This window comes from Primulina eburnea, chromosome 15 (assembly GCF_022965805.1).
Source record: "Primulina eburnea isolate SZY01 chromosome 15, ASM2296580v1, whole genome shotgun sequence".
NCBI classification, from domain to species: domain Eukaryota; kingdom Viridiplantae; phylum Streptophyta; class Magnoliopsida; order Lamiales; family Gesneriaceae; genus Primulina; species Primulina eburnea.
The window spans coordinates 28,052,992-28,071,929 of NC_133115.1; the positions used below are offsets into that span (position 1 = coordinate 28,052,992).

General features: G+C 34.9%; 3 protein-coding genes and 2 long non-coding RNA genes across 5 annotated transcripts; 1 reads left to right on the top strand and 4 right to left on the bottom strand.

The window, feature by feature from the left end:
• Positions 1-1,141: 1,141 nt before the first annotated feature.
• LOC140813497 (uncharacterized) lies at positions 1,142-1,916 on the bottom strand. Its single transcript, XR_012113962.1, has 3 exons — positions 1,682-1,916; positions 1,476-1,601; positions 1,142-1,387 (listed from the first exon to the last, which is right to left on the bottom strand). It is a non-coding gene; the product is annotated as an uncharacterized lncRNA (long non-coding RNA).
• A 213-nt stretch (positions 1,917-2,129) lies between these two features.
• LOC140815604 (protein FAR1-RELATED SEQUENCE 5-like) lies at positions 2,130-3,959 on the bottom strand. Its single transcript, XM_073174680.1, has 3 exons — positions 3,947-3,959; positions 2,237-3,741; positions 2,130-2,144 (listed from the first exon to the last, which is right to left on the bottom strand). Exons 1-3 carry the CDS (start codon positions 3,957-3,959, stop codon positions 2,130-2,132), a joined length of 1,533 nt encoding a protein of 510 aa, XP_073030781.1.
• Positions 3,960-6,355: 2,396 nt separating this feature from the next.
• Positions 6,356-8,421, top strand: LOC140815114 (uncharacterized). Its single transcript, XM_073174226.1, has 3 exons — positions 6,356-6,550; positions 6,969-7,117; positions 8,049-8,421. Exons 1-3 carry the CDS (start codon positions 6,478-6,480, stop codon positions 8,199-8,201), a joined length of 375 nt encoding a protein of 124 aa, XP_073030327.1. The 5' UTR covers positions 6,356-6,477; the 3' UTR covers positions 8,202-8,421.
• On the bottom strand, positions 7,274-8,042 carry LOC140815115 (uncharacterized). Its single transcript, XR_012114259.1, has 2 exons — positions 7,853-8,042; positions 7,274-7,816 (listed from the first exon to the last, which is right to left on the bottom strand). It is a non-coding gene; the product is annotated as an uncharacterized lncRNA (long non-coding RNA).
• A 2,917-nt stretch (positions 8,422-11,338) lies between the features above and the next one.
• On the bottom strand, positions 11,339-18,654 carry LOC140815605 (uncharacterized). The gene is made up of 7 exons (XM_073174681.1): positions 18,478-18,654; positions 17,708-17,793; positions 16,771-17,161; positions 16,384-16,666; positions 14,153-15,278; positions 11,514-12,905; positions 11,339-11,419 (listed from the first exon to the last, which is right to left on the bottom strand). Exons 1-6 carry the CDS (start codon positions 18,652-18,654, stop codon positions 11,702-11,704), a joined length of 3,267 nt encoding a protein of 1,088 aa, XP_073030782.1. The 3' UTR covers positions 11,339-11,419; positions 11,514-11,701.
• Between the last annotated feature and the right edge of the window lie 284 nt (positions 18,655-18,938).

Below are 18,938 nucleotides of genomic sequence, written 5' to 3' on the forward strand. Positions count from 1 at the left end.
ATTATGATGTATTATATGTATAGTAGTACTATAAAGTAACATTCTTCGTCTTTCAAAATTTACATAATTAATAAGAGTATATAACTGACTATGAAAATGCAACTAATGCTCTTTTCATCATGCACGTTTCTTGATCAAGTTGCCACCAATCACAACAAAATTTTACCATCACTTCTTGATAACTGATACTAATTACATATATTTTTGTGTGTGTGTGTGTGTGTATATATATATATATATATATATATATATATATATATATATATATATATATATATATATATATATATTTAAAAAATGGAAATCACACGGCAAAATTGGTTGAAGAGACGCAATTCAATTGATTTGGCCGAATAGGTGTAATGACTTGACCGAAACAATGTGTCTTTTTATTAGTGAAATGACGTATCATTTCATGAAAATGCATCTCTCTTGATTCAAGACTTTTCATCGCTCCTTCATTTGCATTCAATACATTAATTTTTCTTCTTCTCATTTCTCTCTAAGTTTAGTTCTATATGCGATTTTTGAGTAATGCTATGTGTACATAATGGGTTACATAGAGGCTTACATGTAATTATTAATTAATTATTAAATTACAATTAAACCCTCATCCTAAATTAATAGACTACACATTCCATTCATTATTTCTTCTCCTATCAATAATATTAAATTGTTTTTTTTAATGCAAGTCCTGAGATTTATCATACAATTTTTTTAAAAAAAATATATTTTGATAAATATTATATTTTTCAATATTTAATAAATCATATAAAAAATTAATAGTAATGATTTTTAAAATTAAAAAAATTAATGATTGTAACTACAATAATAAATTATTATATTGCCAAAATTAGAATTAGACAAAATTTCATGACAATAGGAGAATTATTTCAGTTACATGACGATATGATAACATCCCAAATTTATTTTTTACCTACAATTTTTTGTACTTGCCCTATCAAGTTGAGCTACATGAAAACAATAAATTTTATATGAATTGTAGGTAAAAATTTGTAGGTAAAAATTTCAAAATTTGATGTGAAATATTATGATCTCTTAATGAAAACATACAATGTACTAATAGAGTTTCCATGAAATGAACATAAAAACCATAACACATTAAATTGCGTTGAAGCAATATGAAATTTCATATTCATTTCAAATCCAGAGTCTTCTAACTTGTAAAAAATAATCTAAATTCAAGTACATCTAATTGCATGTCCAATTAACTTGCTTCATAATTTATTACACCCATAGATCCGATCACTTCATCATCATTCGAACTCCATCTTGACGAGCATGGTGTTGTCGATGCTTGATCACCTCCGTAGTTGGATACTAAATGTACTCCGTAATCGATATTCCAAGGATGGTGATGAACACCCTATAATTATTATGCAAATATAAGAAACAAACATATGTGTGTGTGTGAGTGATTAGCAACATGAAACATGAAAAACATAATATCGTACCATTAATTGTTGTGAGAAAGAGAGCGGAGTCATCACAGCATTTTGATCAGGTGGTTGTATAAACACATTACTGGATTGAATTTTTTTTGGTTGAGAATTTTTTTCTTTGCTTGATATCATTGATACCTACAAAAACAACATATGTATGAATAAAATGCAAGCTATTGATGCGACTTAATTAAAGAAGTATTATGAATATATCGTACCTTCGATTTCTTAGAAAACTTCTCCAATGGACCTTTCTTTCGAAGCTTCTTAGGGGCTCCTTTTGTTTTAGTGTACTTTGGGTCAAGAACTTTGCAAGTAGAAACTTGGGTTGCATCATCAACATGATCTACTTGCATGCTCAGTTGTGATATCAAATTACGACCACAACCTGATCCCAACTTTGATATAGCAAGATCACTTGCTTTAGTTTCAATCCACTCGAGAAGCTTTTGAGTTTCATCATCATTATCTGCAGCCAAATTTGCAACATCTGAAAATTCTTTGCACAACTTCTCATAATTTAATTGACCAGGAGTAGTTATCCATCCATTATAATTGATCTTCACTCTCATATACAATCTACTCACATCTTTCCTCCAACGTCGAAGTATATATTGCTCAGGAACTGTCGACAATTTGTTACGGATTAAAACTGCAATAGCATGCCTACAAATTATTCCCCTGAACTCAAATAAATGACAACTACAAGAAAATGTGCATTTATCTCTCTCAAAAATAATTTCAAACTTTTTTTCCTTAACTCTCTCATGTACTGTAAAATCTTCTGTAACAACATATCTCGTACTGAAAGACCCCTCATCACTAGATTCAATGTCACAATACATCTTTCCTGTCAATTCTTGTTGAAATTCTTTAAATTTTACAATTGTAAAAGCACTTTGAAATTGCCTCTCCAAATCAAATCGAGTAACACAAGGGACCATCTGGGAGAAGGATTTAAAATCGGCTTGAAACTCTTTCTCAATTTTACTCCTCAGAGCTCGCTCATATTGCTCCACAAACTGTTTTAAAGATGTTTTTGAATGGACATACCCATCAAAAAAAGCATTCATACCCTCACTCCGTTGGGTTGTTGACATTCCGGCCCAAAATGATGTTTTGAGAAAACATGGAACCCAACGACTTCTCTCTCTAAAAAGCCCGATCAACCAATCATTATTTTTCAATTCATACATATCAAGCATAGAAAACCAACCCTGTTCGAACTCATCTGCACTTTGTGATTCATATACCAATTTATGTACAGACGAGAGTATTGAAGCCTTTTGACAATGATATCCAAATTTTTCAGGTAATTTCTTAAGTATATGCCATAAACACCACCTATGTTTTGATTTAGGAAATACAACTTCTATGGCATTCTGAATTGCCCTGTCTTGATCAGTGATTATCCCTTGAGGTGCTTCAAATTCCATGCACTCTAGCCATATCCTAAACAACCAGACAAATGTCTCTGTATCTTCATTAGAAAGTAGACCACACCCAAGTAGTGTCGAGTGTCCATGATGATTTACACCGACGAAAGGAGCAAATGGCATGTCGTACTTGTTAGTTAAGTATGTTGTATCAAAAGTTACTACATCTCCAAATTCCTTATAAGCTTGTCTACATCTATTATATGCCCAAAATACATTTTTTAATCGACCCTCATCATCCAAATCAAAGCTAAAGAAAAAACCAGGAGAAAATGACTGCATTTTGGAGAAATAAGCTTGAATAGCAGCTGCATCTCCTTCTCCAAGTCTTAATTTTCTGACCTTATCAATATAATTTCGACAATCTTTTTCAATGAAAGTCATCTTCTCATATCCACCTGCTTCAACGACAACTGAGTTATAACTTTTATGGAGAGGAATACCTGCTATATCATTCACCTCTAGTTGTCGTTTCACGTGAACATCCAATTGACGATAGCATCGAAATACTCTGGATTTGGATGGACTAGTTTGGTGATTGTGCTCGAGATGAACACTGGTAATGCTCCATACTCCTGCAGTATCTGAACAAGCTGACAACCTAGCTTTACAACCAGTTTGACTTGTTGGTTGGGGCTTCAGTGTAGTGCTTGTATTACTACTTTTACGACCTTCTCGGCTACATGTGAATGCAACGTACGTAACAACCCCTTCGTTATTTTTCTGTGAAGTTCTTTTTCTAACTGGAAAACCAACATGATATGCATACTTCTTGTAAAATTCAAAAACTTCATTCTCACTTTTAAATTTCATTCCAACCTTTGGCTCAGTCTCACTTTTTTCTGCAAACAAAGGTGCAACATTCACCAAAACACCATTTTATGAATTTAAAGTACCTACACAAAACATGCATCAAATTCTTATAAATATTCTTTAATAAATGATGGTTGCAGAGGGTTAAACAAATTCTTTTTTTTATTTATGTTATTATTTCAAATTTAAATATGTAAAAATGTAGCATAAATGAGATGTGAGATATTCAATTACCTGGGTCAGACATTAGAGAGCTTCGTCGGATATGGGTCCTGTAAATGCAAGGAGAAGGAGCCAAATATAATGGGAAGATATTATAATGGAATGTATAATAACTATCTTGTTCTTCGGTATATTTTATTAATTTTTTAGAATATACACACACACATATATTCTAAAATAATAAAATTTAAAACTTTTTTTTATTCCTGCTACAGCTGATTCTCGTTGGCAACATTCCTCATGAAAGGAGGTTGAATTAAGAATTAAGAAATGAATAAAAATATGAATGCTGAATAAACAGTTTTCGTTCTTGTTGTAGAAGTTAAGTTTGAATAACAAACAGATAACTTTTCACAATGAACAATACTTTTTCCCAAAGGACTGTCGAAGGCAATCATAATTATTTACAAGATGTAAGAAACTTCTTAACATTAGCTCCACAGCCATCACATCAAAGGAAATATTCAACCTTCAAAGTTAATCAAGCTTTCCAACCCCAAAAGAAGCTCAATCAAACATTCACCTCTCGACGACATTCCTAGTTCTGCCCTGACAAACACCAACTTCGATATACTAGGAGCCAACGTCTTATTAACACCAAACAGAGCAAACAAAGCTAGAACTTTTGAATAATTTGGGCCGACTGATATTATTAGTTACAATTGTGATTATTATTATAATTTATTTTAGACGGAGAAGAATAGGGATTAGAAACAACATCCAAAACAAACGAAACAATCTACAATCTCTTTTACGAATCTACATCCAAAACAAACGAAACAACAAATTGGAAGAAAAAAACTAACCTTAATTTACAGTAATAAAGATGTAAAACAGAGAGAATAGACAGTCGTCTCGATAAGCAATAGAATATTTCTATGATCTCGATTTTTTCTTCGTCTTTACCGCATATGGATTTGGAAGCGAGGGTTGGGAGAGGAGAAGAAAGATACGGTCAATCGATTTGGAGTGAGGGCTGAGATAGGAGAAGAAATAATTAATGGAATGTGTAGTCTATCAATTTAGGGTGAGGGTTTTAATTGTAATTTAATAATTAATTAATAATTACATGTAAGCCTCTATGTAACCCATTATGTGCACATAGCATTTTCCGCGATTTTTAAGCACTAACACTTAAAGTTCAAAATTTCAAGATATAAAATCTTGAATTTGAGTTTTCTAAACTTAGACGCTTAAATTCGAACTTTGAAATTAAATTCGAGAGTTGTCTTCTAATTTTGAGTTTTATTAAGTATTTGTGCTTAAATCTAAGTTTTGCAATATTTAAACTCTTGGAATTAAATTTTTAAGTTTAACGCTTATGATTCGAAATTAGAAATTTTGCATATCATCGTGATAGCGTTCTAAACATTTCAAGTTCATGTGATTTTAAAATTTGTAGTGCTACTATTTTGAAGTCTTAGTCGTCGTATTTTGGGAAACGAATTGCCAACAACCGTGAGCACCGGGGTGAGGCAACATCATTTTAAGGAAAAAAAGTCAAAATCTTGTCTCGACTATTTTCTCGTAGCTATTTAGTTCACTCATTTCTATCCCGAGAATTCAAAAAAAAAAAAAAGAATACCTACCAACAGATTTATCCAATAATTATCATCTAAAGGAAAAAAATCTACCTGCTTTGAGTTTTCACTTTTTCGACGGTAAACGAGGAGTCAGTTCTTGTGGAGAGATGGAGGGCGGCTTTGAGAAAACAATATTTACAAAAATGCGAGATTTATCCGGTAATTTCGGAACTTAAAGAGATTGATTGTCAAATTTATACATACGACTTTTAAAGACTTACTCTAATCGATGTAAGATATTTAACACACTCCTCATGCTTATGAATGAGTATGAAATATACATCGGTAGCTCATAGGACAATCAGAACCTTTCTCTGATACCATGTTAAGATTGAGATTTGAATTTAACTCAATCCAAAAGCTAGCTCAAAGAAAAAAGATTATTTAAATCCATATATACAATTTTTGATAACTTAATTCAGTCCGATAAACAACATTTCACCGTAGTTATTGTTCTGATCTCAAAACAAAAAAACTAGAAGAAAGAGGGTCTGAGCACACACAATTGCTCACACATGGATTGACAAGCAACTTTGAGTTTATTATTGGTCGACAGTTTACTCAAACTCTAAACAATAAAATTAAACCAATAAAAATTTGTTCCAACTTCTGTTCAAATACAAAATTTTGCTTTGAACTCGATTCGTTCAAAATTTTATTTCGAATTCTAATTCATTTAATATTTTATTCCGAGTTGGATTCATTTAGCTAAGTCTAAAACATGATGAAATATTAATTTTATGTTTGGATCGATGAATTTGATTTGAAAAATAATAATGTTATGTTTGGATGTTCGGATTTGATCTGATAAATAAATTGATATAAGAATAGTTTTGCAATAAAGTAGAATTTATATTAGTAGAACAAAATAACATCTTTCAAATCAACAAAGTTCACAGAAAATTTCAGCCACTCTTCTTTCACGAGATTCTTCAGGTTCAAGAGCGCACAGTTTTCAAAATGGGCGGCGCAGGGCAGGCGATGAAGAGGATTCCACGCATCAAGTTCCCTCAGCGGCACCCCAAAGCTCCTGGTAATGCTCTTGCCGCCTGAATTTGTTTCCTTCTTGGTGAATTAGATGTTTATGATGTGATTGATATTTGCCTCTTCTTAATCTATGTTCTTATGTGGCCGTCCCTGACGTAATTGTCCCTGTGTGATCTTTAATTTGATTAATATCAAACCCTAAATTCTCTAGTCGAAATTACAGAGATGCCTGTGATTTTGATTTCGTGAATCGCGTCCTCCCACGTTGTCTCCGCAGGAAACAAATCTCGTGTAGCTGTCGCCAATAGTTTCTGTTAATTGACTGGGAAATACATGACAAGATTCATCAACTACGTGTTGCATACAGTCTTGGTGTTTAGTTTATGTTTGTATATTTAATTGATGCCAAGCAGTTGAGTGTTCGACTCTTTTTCAAATATTCTTGATCCATCCTATCTAAACAGCAGCATCCCACCATCAAGAGACGGCTACAAATGAAGCTGTTGGGAAGGCATTTTTCTCAAGGTCTCCGTCCAACATGTCTGTGGGAGGAAAGGCTTCTGATCAACCAAAAAGGACTCCGGTGTCTCAAGAGGAGATTGAAATTATCATGGTATGTAAGAACGACTGATTTGAAAATTGAGGTTGATGATTTTGTTTTTCATCTTTAGTTATTTGTGACCTGCTATTTATGTAGTTTTTTCCTGGGCCTTAAATAATTTAGTTGTCCATTTCTAGTCCACTATTTATTTGTTTCCTTAAGTGTATATATTAATGCTTGGTGTTCTGTTTGACATTTTTTTAAATCTGTGTTATATCGAAGCTGTTCTGAAGAGTTGCATATGTTTGAGGTCCTATATGAGCATGGCTTGAATGCTCGTGTTAAGTTACTTTTTAGAGCGTTTTGATCGATTTCAATTACTTTCAGCCCTAATCAATACAATAATCATTGAAAGCCAACAAGGTTTGCAAATAGACTCAATCTTTGCACATAGATATAAACCAAGGTGCAACTATTTGATAAAGCATGTGCCTTGGCAAGAAAGCACGAGCCTTGCTCCAAAGCGCTTTTAAAGTGCATGTATAATGTAGCGATGGTGGATCCAAGTTGAAAAATAGGTGATAATTGTTCATTTTTGCTTACATAATGATGAATATTTGTCTGACGTCATTCAATAGCCTGTAATGCATGTGCTGGATGATATTTGGTGAAATTCTTACAAAATTTTAAATTTTAACTTGTTATTCTTTAGTGTCTCACTTGCATAAGTGTTAGCATCGCCTAATATCTTTTGCCTAGACTCAACGGTACCTATGCGTTTTAATGTGCCTTACACCCCTGTACTACAAAATGTCAATTTTTTTGTGAGATATCATAAATGATAAAAGAGAGAATCGCAGAGGAAAAGAATCATCCCACATACCACTTCCCCTGACTCCTGAGCAAGTGTGGTATTGGTCTCGACAGCTGATAAATCATGTTTTGGTCATCTTTTCTCAAATAAAATGTGTTTTTAAGACTTTAGTATCTTTTCTGTTTCCAGATCCCAATTGTTAATCGGTTGTTCTCTATTTGGACAGTTGGGTGGCTGTGTCTGACCCTCGAGCAGAGCATTGCTTATACAGGGAGACTCATGGATTATTTTCAACAGCCATCGCTGACTTTGAATGAAGTTCGCTTTTCCCACCCATATTAACTGAAAGCAAATATTTTGAATTGTCTTGCGTCTTAGATGGACTCACTGACTCTCCACATAAAATATTTTGTGTTCCAAATATGAATCGACACTGCTGAATTTTGAGTGTGTTTCTTTAATATGGCTCGTATTATTGCTTTGAGCGGCAATACACTTTGTATTCTTCCGAAGACATGGTTACATTAGTGTGTTCTTAAATCAGTTTCGTTATAAGTTATAACCTGGTACATATTTTATTCTGTTTAGTTTAAGCATGAAAGTGCAATTCGAAGACAGGCCACCAAAGGGGTTTTTTTTTCAGTGAGGAAATTTTAATGTTTTCCACTCTTAACTCTACCATCGTCGAACGCCACCAAAGGGCTTTACTTGATATTAAACAGGGCATTTTGTTCGGACTACGTTGTATTCTCTTTGATGGGCTTCTTCTCCACTCTTGCCTGCTTTAATTGAAGCAGCAGAGGGTGCTGATAAGAAGTTGGGAATTTGTGAAGAATCATGGAGAATTGCTGATTAAAAATTGACTCGTATTTGCCAAGTAGCTTTGAGAGAATGCGAAGACTTGAGACGAAACTAAAGTGAATATTATCACTTACTCTTGTTATTATTATTTTTTTAAAAAAAATTTATATCTAAAACATAATCGATATTTTAACTCAGTTTTGTAACACCATTACGGCCATAAAAATGTATATATATGTGTGTGTGTGTATATATATTTTTAAAATAATAGTAATAATAATAATAAGAGTAAGTGGATATTAATAATAATTAATCACATGTTTGACAATTGCATTGATTGATTATTATAAATAAAAATGGTCAGTAATACATATAATTAAATTATATTTGTGAAAACGATGATTAGAGCATAATAGTTAAATTTTTGGGATGTCATGTATTTAGTTAAGCTATAACATGAATATAAAATTTGGTAAGAACATATTTCTTAGAAAATTATTAAAAATGATCATTTTATTTTGTGCACTAAAAACTGGATTCATGGAAATAAACCAAAGGATTAGGATTTCAAAATTTGGAAACAATGAGCGGCAAATATTTGTGTACGAGGTCGTAAAGTAAGATAACCAATTAATGAATGATGTTAACCGTACTTATTTATGGCAATAGCTAATTAACCAATCTACCACTCACAATATTTATGGGAAGAAACTAAAGTTGTCATTTGAATAACGACTTAATAAAACAAAAATGATCTAAATATGAATAAAAAGATTAAAAATTTATAAAATTCTATGATATTCGAAATATAAAAATTAATAATGAATTTGAAATTTCTCGATTTGAAATCTACAACTAAACATGAACATTATATCAGATGAACGTATGCTGATTGTACTATGTTTTGAAGTATTTTTTCTACATATTCTTGATGAATTTTTCCCCACATTTTGATGAGTTGGTTCTTTAAAACGGCGGAATGCAAGATCTTTATTGAATTTTAACGTGAAGATTATAAGTAATATACAACTTGTCCCTGTCCTCGAATCCAGCCAACCCAAGTCCCCCCAATACAGAAGAAAAAATAGACCAACTTATGAAATGATTTTTGAAGAACGTACCTGATATCAACAAGAACTTCGACGATCAACATTCTGAAGGAGATGGGAGATGGTGACATTCAGCGCCGATTGTTTCGGATTTCAGTCCAAGTAAGAGATTGAAACCAAGGGAACTTGGTTTCCCTTATAACCAGAGAAACTTTGACAAAACAATAGTACAGAACATGAAAGTAATATTTATTGAAGTAAATAAACAACAAGAGAAGAGATGATACGGTAAGAAAATAGGATACGCAGTTCAAAAACATAAGAATATAAATCGTCTCAATGTGTACTTTCTGGAGAATGATGTATCCGACTTAAATTTACTGACCCAGACACCAAAGACTCTGGCATCATTCCCTCAGATACCTCTGAAAACAAATCAGAATTAAGTAAAGTAACACATTCAGTACCATCCAAATTCAGTTCTTCAATGTTACCGTCATTTTTCATGTTTGCAGGTAAACTAGTATCAAATCCATTGTCGCTTCCCACAGGCAAATGCTTCTCCTCAACAATATGGTCCTGCTGAACAAGGTCGGATGCCAGATCAACCTGCATGTTGAAGATCTCTAAAGTGGAAACTGGCTCTTCGGATTTTACCATTGCAACAGCAATTGGTAGAATGGGCTTCTCATGGGTGACTTCAGTGCAACCTTCTACTTTTAGCAAAGTATTCATAGGATTAACATATACATCAGTGTTGACAAGGGCAGGGCCATCCTCGGCACTTAGAATGTCACCAACAGAAGATTGCTTCTCGGTTGTATTGTCTTCTGCGTCCGGACCCTCTTGATGGGACTCAGGAATTGAGAATTTCTCCCCAGCCACAACTTTATCAAAGCTATCCTTCTGCCTTTCATACAGAGACATTGCTCTCTAGAACATGAGGGTCAAAATCAGTAAGATAACAAAGGATACAAAAAAATAACGAGATCAAATGTGCTCCACTTTGTATCAAACCAGATTGCCAGAACAAGGAAAAATATCTTTTAGCAAAAAAACAATGAATTAGTGTCTTAAATATTGGCAAAATTTAAAAATTACATGGATCAAACAAAGGCAAACAACAGAATAAATATGCGAACAAATATTCCCCAGAGAGTACCACAAACAGTTGCTTTTGCCCAACAGAATCAATATGAGAGCAAATATTCCCAAGAGAGTACCACAAACAATTGCTTTTGCCCCCAGCTTGTCAGTAAAAGAATATGTGACTATATTATTTATGCAGAACAAAACCAATCCAACGAAACTAATGATGCTCAGCTATTGGTTTTTCCTTCTGTGGACACCTCCTAGCAGATGAGGCCGAAAGCACTAGCCGTGATTTATAGAAAAACATAATTACATGCATTTATTACGTGATAAATATGCACACAAATTTGGCACCAAACTTATTGTTTTATTACAGTGATAAACTTGCATAAGACAGAGTCCACCTTTCTGCACTAGTAGGGGTCATCAATGCATGTGTGAAATGAATAATTTACATGAGCATTATTATATAATGATCTTCTGTGGATAAGATATTCTGTGTGCATTTACATCAATAACAAATGCACCAAACTATACCATGAAAACAGAATCATCCTTCGGCGTAGGCAGGAAATATCTCAAAATTTGGTGAGATTCCACTCTAGCTTCTCCAGCTTCCTGTCATACAAAAAAGGAAAATATATCAAATTTTAAATTAAAAAATCCGAGCAGAACACTATGATGGCGTTCATCATTAGATATACAATTTTACCTCAATGAACAATATTTTAGAATCATCTATATCAGAAACAATGATCTGGTCCATATTACAGAATCCTGAGCACTGATTCAATAAATCAGGTTCAGTAAGATCCGCAGAAATGTCAAGCTTTGAAAGGTAAACATGGCAAAGCAGCACATCATCCTTCTTTGATATATTAGCAGCATCACCAGTGTCCTCTAGAATAATTTGGGGAGTCTTAACAGCATTATTTTCAGAGCCATAGTTCGATTGATTGACATCATTGATCTCTGCCTGCTGGCCAGGAAAAGTTTGTTCATTCCACACCGGCCGAATGGACCGAGAAGCTGATACTTCGTCTGCATTCTGTGTAAAATTATTCTCTTGCTCAGAAGATGACATCTCCAAACTCGCAGTTCTATTTGGCCCTTCCACAAATCTCCAGTTGTATCCCATCCTTGTCCATTAGGCAGGTTTCTAGAATGGTCCCAACCTGGCCTTCCATAAATGTGAGATTCATCCCTCAAGGAAGCATTACGTACATCCCAAGCATGCAACGGAGGAAAGTGGTCGTCAACAGGATTGCGCCATCCCATTGGGCGTCCAGGGCCAGAAAATATTTCAGTATTTCGCATATGGAAAGGAGCAGAATGGTTTGTGTCCACTGATGGTCTGATGCCAAACAATGGCGTTTGAAACGGCTGCATCATCGAATGAAAATGAACAGGAGGAGGAGCATGAGGGAAAGGCATGAAGCCATTCACAACAGGAGAAGGCCAGCTTGGAACACCTCTCCAAGCATTTCCATGCGCTCTTCCCATGTTAGGATCACCACTCCTTCTATGACGACTGTTTGACTTAAATCTACTCTCGTCTTCACCAGAACCTATCAATGGGCTTTCCACCCCTGTCCGAAAGTGAGGAGGAGGTGGAAAAGACTTAGAACTGCCAGATAGATGGCTGTTTCTCATAAAAGGAGAAGACCCGGACACAGTATCAGCATCAGCTTGTGAAAGTTCATTGCCAGGAAACATATCCATGACCGACTCATGCCGTCCCCTACCTTCCTTACCAGAGTATTCATTCACATCTCGGGAACCACCACTCCTCTGAGTCGATTCTTCAACATCAATACTCCGCCTGACATCAGACCTACTAAATTGTCTCCGATCAATACTGGTTGGAGGAGATTTTTCTGTAAATTGGGTGGGTGATGAGCGACTATCTGATTTCAAACATCTTTCACCAAAACCTCCTAAATGGCCATCTTCTTTTTGAACTTGTTTCTCCTTTGACCAAGACAAAGAAGTCTTCTCAGATCCTCCAATAGCACTATTATAATCTCTCGTAGAAGTTAAATTGTGCTGATGTCTTTCTTCATAACCATATTCCCTGTACTTGGACTCATCTTGCTTTGAGAGTCTGAGGAAAATAACAAGGATGTCTAAACATGTGTTTGCTCAGACAGTATAGATAATGACAATTTTTTCAAGAGATGCATAGGCTAAAACGTCAGGAAAGAATATAAAAGTAATTTCAAATTATAAGAACTACAAAAACCAGAAATTTCTGAAGTGGTAGGGTTAAAAAATGGGCAATTAACATCAAATGCTAAGTTGGAATCAAGGATGGGAAGAGTATCAATTCAGCCATTGGTCCAAAGACCACTGAACAACATTACTACCGATACAGAACCAATTCAATGCATCACTAACTAACCCATAAAACTTCACTAAGAAGGATAAAAATACCACTGTTTTAACATCACCACAAACCTACCCAGTACAGAAAAAGACACCAAACTTTTTCCTTCTTATTTAGAAAATACAGTTCAGAATCATAAGAAAGCAGAAGAGACATTGCAACAAGGACCATAGAGAAGGATCAGTGGTAGGTAAGCATCATGACAATAAAAATAAAAATAAAACCAAAACAAATACACCAATATTAGATTAAATATATAATCTTAGATGGAAACAATGTAAAACAAAGCATCATGAGATTTGATTCAGCTAATAGAGGCATCAGAGAAAACCACAGAAAGCCAATATCTTAGATGGACGAAGTAAAACAAGTTGGGGAATCTGATCCTCCAAAATATCCATCCATTCATGTTAATACTTTAAAGGCTTTCAAATTATTGTGTTAGAAGAATTGTGCCCAGCCTGCAGGTTGCTGCTTTAAACATTCATTATAATTTATACATGCTAACAAATTTGAAGAATCCTTGAGAGTTCCAAAAAAAGAGCAGCATACACATACGATAACAGGTTTCAAAATCTATTGAGCTTTTGCCAATATTTCTTTTAAGATGTAATGATTTAAATGGTGGAAAAACAGCTTTTGCATGAAAATTTAAATCAATTTCCTTTATTCATTAACTTATGATTATCCCCAAGTTCTTACTCAGAGAATAAACTTGATCACTAAACCATCTATTTTCCATAAAACACAATTCAAAAATTTCAAAGATAGCATCTTCTACTGCCAGCATCCTACCTAATCAGAGAGCACACCAACATTATAACCCACTCCATTCAAGATAACAGACATGTTACATTATTAAAGTATAAAGAAAGAGCAATTCATGCTTACTATTCATCCAAAGTTTTGTAAATGTCGGACACATTTAGTTAAAAAATATCCTTCAAAATGTTATTATTGCATACCTGTAGCGATCCCTTGGAGCTAGAGAACTTGAGCTCGGTGAACTGCGCCGTTTGCTATGGCTGGAATTAATCTCTACATCAGCATTCCTAGATGCAGACCGCCCCCTATTAGGGGTTGAATCTATTCTTGAACCACCTTTTTCTGCTTCGAATCTTTGACCATTGGTAGTTAGGGATTTAATGTCATTATAATCCCCTTTTTCATTAGGTCTCTTTATGCCCTGATCACCTCTGTTCCTAGCAGTTCGTTCATCATGGGTTGGACTATAATTGTATGAACTTGATTTTCTAGAATGATCAGCATAAACATCATCAATTGACTGCTTAAGGTCAGATTTATCAACAGAACGATCTCTAGTGGCTCTTTCATCCCTGTACTTTGCTTCTCTAAGACTCTTCCCTCTATCAAAATCACTTCCCTGCTTACTATCGTTATGCCGACTCTCTCTTTCAACATCTTCTCGGTGCTTTTCTTCCTTGTGTCTAATATCTCTATTGGAATCTTCTTTATGACTGTTGCTCCCACGTCTATCTTTGTCACCATCTTCATAATATCTTTCATCTCCATGTCTACCCTTTTTGCTATCATCTTCACGATATCGATCATCCCTGCGTCTGCGATCCCTTTCACCATCTTCATGACGTCTATCATCCCTATTTCGACTGTCTCTTTCAGTGCCCTCCCTATACTTGTTATATCTCCACTTGGTATCTCTCTCTCCATCTTCTCGATGCCTTTCATCTTTACTTCTATTTTCTTTATCATCATCTTCATGATGTCTATCCTCTCGACGCCTGCCATCTTTCTCACCATCAGTTCTGTGCTTGTCGCTCCGATATTTATTATCTTTGCTGGTTTCTTTGTGGTATTTTTCTTCCCTTTGCCTATCATCTTTGTGGTTATCTTCATGACATTTATCTGCATAAATTTCATCTTTGTGCTTCTCATCTCTATATTTCAGATCCTTGACACGGTCAGTTCTTGATGTGAATCCTCTCTCCTCACCATCTTTAAAGGCATCATGATGTTTACCCCAATCACTGGAACCTTCTCTTCTCCTTCGTGTCCTCTTCTCTAGTTCTTTCTCAAATTCAGAATTCCGTGACTCGTCTCGTACAGGAAAATCTGAAAAAAGAAAGAAAAAGAAATTAACAATTACAATGTTGCCAACTCCTTTTCAGGGTTAGTGCTTCTACAAAAATCAATTGTCAGCAGGGAGCAACCACCTTCAAATAATCATTTTTCCATTACCCTGTGATTGATGAACCCGAAATATATAATAAAGGATTGCAAGAGATTTTCTCGAGCCTCAGAAGTCAGAACAAGTCATTATAAATCAGTTGGCAGGTTATAAGATACCTTCTCCAAAGAAACAGGCCACAATCAGGAAGAATAAGAAAAAAAAACTCTCCTGCCATGAATTGTACATATATACAAGGAGAAATGGCGACAAGAACAAAATATGCCTGTCAATCGAGAGTAAAGATCTACCATTAAGCAAAAATTATAATATTTTTGACCAAAATGCAATGAAATCTCCAATTAAGTCCTGAGAAAGCAATTTTAAAATGTGACAAAGAAATGAACAATTGAGCAAGAATATGTCAAGACAACAGAAGAGCAATGATTTGTGGAAACCAAATAAATTTTTCTCATGCTTCCAGTTCATCAATTTTGACACGACCGTCCTATATCATCATAATATTAGGTACCCAACACTGCAGCACTTGGCCCACCCCAAAGGAAAGTTAAAAAAAAAAGAGGCTTTCGAGATCTTCAGAAGCTAATGGACCCGAAGAGTACAGAACAATGTCAGATAGAATCACCCGACTATAAGCTCATTCATAATTTGAAAAAGAAAAAAAGATGTTACTCGTCTGCAAAGCAAATCTAAATATACTAGGCTCATCTATGGTAAGGACTTGGATTGGACCAAATCACCAAAACTATATGCTCCAGAAACTCAACAGTACACACACGAGCTCAAAAAGCCCATTCATTCAAGAAAAAGATCAAATAACCAAACATATCTTCTAAATTACATAGTGGTTAAAGTTACCATGTCGGGAGTCGACGAAAAAGTATAGAATGAAAAATTAAAGTTCCAATCATGTTCCCACTTAATGTTATCACGAGAACTAAGCACATAACAGGGATAAAATTCAATAATGGGACACCAACAATCAGAGTTTTCAATCACACGTTCATGCCACTACAAAAGTTACCTTACCAGAGTTTTCTCGGACCCGTTTCAACTGTCTCTCTACAATAAGATCCACCTGCTGCAACCCCGTCCGCTTGGCAACATCAACATCTGCTAGTTTTGCCTCGTCCACTCGGTTCCTCTCCTCCTTCTCCTTCTCCTGACTGCGATCCTTGTCCTTACTTTCCTTTCCTTCTTTTCGAACAGAATAATCCCTCTCAGACTTCCTTTTTGACTCAGTTTTACTCTTACCCTCCTCTTCCTCCACAACTACAGATCCCAAACTAACGTTTTTCTCTCCGTACTTCCACTCTCATACTTTTTACTCTTGTTCCTCGAATTGTCACCTTTATTGCTGAATTCGTTTGATTTAGATTCCACTTTCAAGGCTTCCATTTTAGTTGTTTCGTTTACCATAACCCTGTCACTTTTCCCTATCTCGTTATCACTCCCACTCCACCTGTCACCACCAACACCAAAATCAGAATTCTCTTTCCACCGTTTGGATGAAAAATAATTCTCAGAGGCCCCACCATTCTCATGCTCGATTATATTTTCAACTTCCTTCCCTTCTCTAATCTGGGATGAACCTATGCGCTTCTCACCATATGCTGAATCCCGGCTAACCTTAACCAAGTTATCATCTTTACAGCTTTTGTCTTTCATCTTTACATCCTCTTCAGGATCAGAATAATCCCTCGAACTGTGTTTACTCTGTCTATGAGATTTGTGCTTCGCACTCCTGGGCATAACTGTAACTTCCTCGTCTATCACCAAAAACAAAATCCAAACTCGCAAACGATAGCTTTTACCGACAAAGTAAAATCAAGCGTATACAGTGATGAGAGTTAATTCGCCACACAACTGTATAGGAAGAACAAAAGACAAAAAAAATCACATTCAGAAAACTAGAAACCTTAATTCGAATGGTAACCAAACAAAACTTCCCAACAGTCGAATCTAATCAGAGAAACACACAGCCTGAAATTCTAATCAGAACCTGAGTTCTCTGCGCCCGAAAATCAAACTTTTGACAATCAAAAGGCTTTGACCCCCACCCAGATCGCACGATTCAGCCGGAGAAAAGGGGAAATCTATCCGAAAATACACCAATCACTAGCAAGAAAAATGCATTTCCCAGCATGTAATCTTAAAATCAATCCCACAGAGAAAAAGGAATCGTGCAAGAGGACAGTAAGCGCGAAGAACAAATTGGAAAATTCACGAGACGGAGAGATGGGAGGCGAAGCTTGGTGTTTGGTAAATTGAAACGTGAATCGTATGGGGGAATCGCGGATGACAGGAGGCTGGAATGACCATAATAACCCTGCAACGTACGACTATTTACGACCTTAGGGCTCTGGCCACGCCGCTGCGGACACCTGGGAGTAGGGTGAGGGACAATGCTTGTGCTTGCTTTGATAATGATTTGAAATGCTGAAAAAAATATAATAACTTGTCATAATTTTTTAAATTTTCAAATTTTTTAAGTTTAAACGATATTAATACAAACTTAAATATTTAAAAATGTTATAAATTTAAATTCTAAATTAATTATCTCAAAAAAATTAATAGAGTAAATACTCATCTTTTGTTAAACCACCAAAACTTAATTGATCTACCAATTTATTTTTTTTGGTGTTTGACAAAATCTACACATTTATATATTATTAGAGAACTGAAAATAAATATTAGAATTTTATCTAAATGAATATATAATGATAAAGTTGGTTAAACTAGTAAGCTAGAATTATCTGGTGTCTTCTTTTCCTTCCTGACTGACTCTAACTGCTTGACTAACTTATTTTCCCTTTTTTGTCAACACCACAGGTCTTTAAAATGTCAAGCACATATGTGAGTTGAGTAGCAACAATATTAATATTCGAGGGAATCTGGTCATTAACTTTGTGGATTTTTTTCGAAATATGATCATTTGAAACAGAGAACTGATCAGCAAGGTTCTCTGCAGTGACTATTGGGTCATTCTTCAAAATTGCACAACTTCGTCAGTATTCGCAAGTGAAATTTCCTTAACTGATGGAGAAAATATTATGTTGTAACCTTGGGAGATAGAGAAGTCAGAATTTATGGAGGTTAATTGAAAGAAGGCTCAATACTAGCCTTGATTGAACCATCTGGTACAATGTCTTGAACGGCTGATTCACATACATTTCCAGAGGTCGACTGAGATGAAGATTCAATTACCTTCTTGGTTTTCTCTTGAGATTCCACTGGCACAAGCAGTCGATTATCGTTTTCCCACTGATTGACTTTCATTTGCAACAACACAAGATCCATTTCTAGTTGATTTATTTCCGAGATATCATCGAAAGCAATAGGTCAGGTTGGATTATAGTTGCATCTCTATTCGGCACAAACTGTGGACAGCTTGTAAATGTGCAATAAATCTATCAAGTAATCTCTTATTTTTCTGCAATAACAACTGTTTTAACTTGATTTAACATTGATTTTTCTATTATTATTTATCTATCCAACACATGCTTTTTTATTCAGTTTTTTCACAAAGGTAAATGTCCTAAACTCGACCCATTCATTGAATAACTTAACTTTCTCTTCTGCAA

What these genes read in the sequence shown, in the direction of transcription:
- LOC140815114 (XM_073174226.1), top strand. Translation starts at nt 6,478, where the DNA reads ATGGGCGGCGCAGGGCAGGCGATGAAGAGGATTCCACGCATCAAGTTC. An exon ending in GCGGCACCCCAAAGCTCCTG is followed by an intron (nt 6,551 to 6,968) that starts GTAATGCTCTTG and finishes CTATCTAAACAG; the next exon opens with CAGCATCCCACCATCAAGAG. An exon ending in AGGAGATTGAAATTATCATG is followed by an intron (nt 7,118 to 8,048) that starts GTATGTAAGAAC and finishes TTCTGTTTCCAG; the next exon opens with ATCCCAATTGTTAATCGGTT.
- LOC140815605 (XM_073174681.1), bottom strand. Translation starts at nt 18,654, where the DNA reads ATGGATCTTGTGTTGTTGCAAATGAAAGTCAATCAGTGGGAAAACGAT. An exon ending in GGCGTGGCCAGAGCCCTAAG is followed by an intron (nt 17,162 to 17,707) that starts GTCGTAAATAGT and finishes TGTCGGTAAAAG; the next exon opens with CTATCGTTTGCGAGTTTGGA. An exon ending in GCTCCAAGGGATCGCTACAG is followed by an intron (nt 12,906 to 14,152) that starts GTATGCAATAAT and finishes TATTTTCCTCAG; the next exon opens with ACTCTCAAAGCAAGATGAGT.